The sequence below is a fragment of the Macrobrachium rosenbergii genome, chromosome 23, assembly GCF_040412425.1.
Source record: "Macrobrachium rosenbergii isolate ZJJX-2024 chromosome 23, ASM4041242v1, whole genome shotgun sequence".
Classification (NCBI taxonomy): Eukaryota; Metazoa; Arthropoda; class Malacostraca; order Decapoda; family Palaemonidae; genus Macrobrachium; species Macrobrachium rosenbergii.
The window spans coordinates 26927791-26932899 of record NC_089763.1 but is presented as its reverse complement, the minus strand read 5'-3'; the positions used below and the strand labels follow the sequence as shown (position 1 = coordinate 26932899).

Genomic DNA, 5109 nt, shown 5'->3' with positions numbered 1-5109 from the left:
AAGCCTTTGAATCAGCCAGTCGCAAATTATTATTTTTTTTCTCTTATCTTCACATAGGCATCAACTTGGTGGAATTATCTCCGCAAGTTCCGCATTCTCCCTCCGCCCGAGTGGCCTCTCCCGACCCCTTGATATTCTTCTTACCCTCATTCCTCCGAAACATGTTTCTTTTTTTTCTTTTCTTCTTCTTCTTCTTCTTTACAAGAGTTTTCTCTTTCAGTCTCTTTCTCTCTCGTGCGTACTCCGTCACGCTCCTGACTGTGAATTTAAATTTCCTCTGAGTTTGGAGAGGATTTCGTGTGTTTCAGTGTTGCGGTATAGGCCTACTATGTGCCGAGCTGTCGTCAGGCATTGCCTAAATCTCACGTGCCTGGAGAGGATTTTCTTTGCGTCAGTGCTACCGTATAGGCCTATCTGTTTAGTTGTTTAAATCTCACGTGCCTGGAGGGGGCTTGAGGCACTGCGAATCCCGTCACGCTGCTGACAGCGATTTTAAACCATGGCGGTTCGAGAGGATTTTATATGCGTCAGCGTTCCAGTATAGGCCTATATGCTGAGCTGTCGTCAGCCATTGCGTGAATCTCACGTACCTGGAGGGAGGCTTAGGCACTGAGAATTCCGATTTTCTGATTTATTGAACATTTTCAGCAGTGAATGGCCTCATAGGTCCCAGCGCTTGGCTTTGGCCTGAATATTATATTCCAGTCTAGAAGGGGACAACTAAAATATTTTAATCTAAGGCCTATTAAACTCACTGTGAATAGAATCTAATACAATTCATTTGTCTGACGAATTCCGCTATTCCTTTTCCGATATGAAGTCAGGATAGGAATCATTGGAATTACTCTTCCTTCTTGGAAATAAGATATTACCGGAGGCCACAGACGAAGTAATTTGATTATTAAACGTGAACAGTTAATCTGATTACTGCAGATTAGCATTTAATCTTATTATCTTATTATCACCGTATCGTCTATTCCTCTCCGCTCGAAAAAAGGAAAATGCAACTAGGAAATTACAATATTCATCAAGAATAACTATAATGAACGCTTGCACATTCTTTAGGAAATGACAGTGTTCATCACGAATAAGTATAATGAACGTTTTCATTTAGAGAATTACAGTTTTCATCGAGAATAAGGATAATGAACGTTTGCACTTTATTTAGGAAATTACAATGTTCATTGAGAATAGGGATAACGAACGTTTTCGCTTTCTTTAGGAAATTACAATGTTAATCACGAATAAGTATAATGAACGTTTTCATTTAGGGAATTACAATGCTCATCAAGAGTTAGGATAATGAACGTTTGCGCTTTCTTTAGGAAATTACAATGTTCATCGAGAATAAGGATAATGAACGTTTTCGCTTTATGAAATTACAATGATCATCTCACATAAGTATCATGAACCGTACTTACGTTTTCACTTTCTTTTCAGTCCTTTCTTCATGTTTATATCATCATCATCAGCATCATTATCATCACTCAGATCATCATTATCATCACCATTAGGAAAATGCGCCTAAAAACATTACAATGGTCATCATAAATAAGGGTAATGAACCATACCTGCTTTTCACTTTTCTTTCGGTACCTAGTGATTTTATCATTATCATCATCATTATCATCAGCATCACGATTATCACTCAGATCATCATATTCATATCAGCGTCATGAATATCACTCAGACCATCAACGTAGGCATCAAGATTATCACTCAGTTCATCATCAGTATCACCATCACGATTATGACTCAGATCATCATCATCATCATCATCAGCATCACGATTATCACTGAGATCATCATCATCATATTCAGCATCACGATTATCACTCATATCATCATCATATTCATACCACCATCATGATTATTACAAAGATCATCATCATCATCATCATCATCATAAGCATCACGATTATCACTCAGATCATTATCATCATCACGATTATCACTCAGAACCTCATCATCCTCATCATAAGCATCACAATTATCACTGGGATCATCATGATCATCATAAGCATCACAATTATCACTTGGATCATCATGATCATCAGCACGATTATCACCCAGATCATCATCATCATCATCAACACGACTACAAATCAAATCGTCTTCATCATCAGCATCACGATTATCACTCAGATCATCATCATCATCATTATGATTATCATCATAATCACGATTATCACTCATATCATCATCATATTCATACCACCATCATGAATATCACTGAGATCATCATCATCATCATAAGCATCACGATTATCACTCAGATCATTATCATCATCACGATTATCATCATCATCATCATAAGCGTCACAATTATCACTCAGATTATCATGATCATCAGCACGATTATCACCCAGATCATCATCATCAACACGACTATAAATCAGATCATCTTCATCATCAGCATCACGATTATCACTCAGATCATAATTAACATCATCATCATCTTAATCATTACCACAACAATCATCATCATCATCACGATTATCACTCAGATCATCATCACCATCATCATGATTATCATCATCATCATCATCGGCATCACGATTATCACTCAGATCATCAACATCACGGTTATCACCCAGATCATCATCATCACCATTATGTTTTACAGCATCATCATCACGATTATCACCCAGATCATCATCAGCATCATCATCATATCATCATCATCACCATCACGATTATCACTCAGATCATAATTAACATCATCATCCTCATCCTAATCATCACCATCATTATGGTCATCAGCATCACAATTATCACTCAGATCATCATCATCATCATCTTAATCATATTTTCACCATCAGCATCACGATTATCACTAAGATCATCATCACCATCATTATGATTATCATCATCATTATCATCTTAATCATATCATCATCATCATCAGCATCACAATTATCTCCCAAATCATCACCACCTCAACCATATCATCTTCACATCAACATCACGATTATCACCCAGATCATCATCATCATCATCATCATCTTAATCATATCATCATCATTGTTGACCGACGAGAAATCGAGAAATTATCATCGCCTCCGTAATCCGGCTAATAATCTTTGAACTGCGACCACGTCTCATGAAGTTAATTATTTTTCCGAGTCGCCCAAATGACTTTGATTAAGAAAACGCTTTCCCGTCCTTAATGGAATTAATTTGCATACGATGAAATGAGGTGTCAGATGACATTCTTCGACTGGCTCCGCCATCCGCAGGCGGGAAAATTCGGTAGTTAATTTCACGGGGAGCGAATTCCCTTCCCCGTTGATGCCCCTGGGGTGAGGTGACAATAACAGCTTTATTTGCTTTGTCTTGCGAGAGAGAGAGAGAGAGAGAGAGATAGAGAGAGAGAGAGAGAGAATTTATATAACGGAAGGTAAATCGCAGTGCTTGTCAAGTCTTGCACACAAAGTACATGAAAGAGTTCGTGTCAGAAATGTTGGTTTATTTTTGTTACTCTATGAGTGGACTGGCGCAAGCGCAAGCGCGCGCACACACACACACAAATATATATAATATATATATATATATATATATATATATATATATATATATATATATATATATATATACACAAATATATATAATATATATATATATATATGCAATTGGAACCTTATAACCTCAAGCGAAGATACGGTGCATTACTACCCCAAAGCAATTCTAATATTGTAATAGTTTACTCATATTTTTATCTAATTATTTAATAATTTGCTAATTTATTGTTTTCTTTCTAATTTCCATCTACTGCTTCTTTCAAATGAAAATAAAATTTTTGGAAGCTTCAATTTCAAGTCAACGGCCCCCGTGGGCTTGTTCCATATGAACAGGGTTCATGTAATAATAATAATAATAATAATAATAATAATAATAATAATAATAATAATAATAATAATAATAATAATATAGTTTACACGTTTTCCAAGTTACTGCCTAATTGATAGCTTCTCTTCAGTTGTTCCCCCTCTCTCTCTCCCTCCCCTCCCTCCCTCCCCAGACACGGTTTTAACCTAGATGTTGTAACGCCAGTTTTAGTAACCATAAATCAATCAGTCAATCAATCAATCGTATCTTTCCTCTGGCTTCACTAGTTCCTCTTCCTGTGGAAGCAAGCCTCGTTCAGACGTTGCTAAATACTTACCAGTTTCCGATACCGAATTCTCTCTCTCTTGTTTCCCGTCCGATATCTGACATCAGTCGCTTCCAGGATGATGCGAAATGTCTGTTAAATGGCGGAGTTTACTTTAAACAGTGCGGAAAGTGACGTCCATAACTGCAGGTGTTGACGAGTTAACAGTTGCTCATCGGTTAGAAGAAATTAGAAAAAAATTCTCCTTTTTTAGTTTTCTGCAAAAGAAAACTGCTGAGATGGCTATTTGTCTGTCCGCCCGCTCTCAGGTCTTAAAAACTACTGAGGCTAGAGGGCTGCAAGTTGGTATGTTGATCATCTACCATCCAGTCATCAAATGTACCAAATTGCAGCCTTCTAGCTTCGGTAGTTTTTATTTTATTTAGGGTTAAAGTTAGCCATGGTCGTGCGTCTGGCACCGCTATAGGGGCCAATAACACAGGCCACCACCGGGCCGTAGCTGAAATTTTCATGGCCTGCAGCTGAGAATTTCATACAGCATTGTACGCTGTACAGAAAACTCGACTGCGCCGAAGAAACTTCGTCACATTTTTACTTGTTAATAGTGGAGTTTACTTAAGCATGGAAGGTGACGTTAATAATGATAATTATTATTATTATTATTATTATTATTATTATTATTATTATTATTATTATTATTATTCAGAAGATGAAACCTATTCATATGGAACAAGCCCACCACAGGGGACATTGACTTAAATTCAAGCTTCCAAAGAATATTAAGGTGTTCAGTAGAAAGCATAAGGGGAGGTAAAGGGAAATACATGAACAAGAAAAAATAAATTAATAAGTAGATAAGTGTGTTAAAATCAAGGAGAATAGTATTAGGGTAGTAATGCATTGCATCTTCGCTTGAACTTCTGAAGTTCCAATTGCAAGACACCCTCTGAAGGGAGGCTGTTCCAGTCCAACGGTGTGAGGAATAAAGGACCTCT

The 5109-nt window shown here is 37.1% G+C and overlaps 1 protein-coding gene across 1 annotated transcript; it reads right to left on the bottom strand.

Annotated features, from left to right (window-relative positions):
- Nucleotides 1–1836: 1836 nt before the first annotated feature.
- Acp32CD (Accessory gland protein 32CD) lies at nt 1837–2196 on the bottom strand. Its single transcript, XM_067125021.1, has one exon. The coding sequence runs from the start codon at nt 2194–2196 to the stop codon at nt 1837–1839; it is 360 nt and encodes a 119-aa protein (XP_066981122.1).
- Nucleotides 2197–5109: the final 2913 nt, after the last annotated feature.

Bases quoted from the DNA above. Each gene is read 5' to 3' on its own strand.
- Acp32CD (XM_067125021.1), bottom strand. From the start codon at position 2,196: ATGAGTGATAATCGTGATTATGATGATAATCATAATGATGATGATGAT.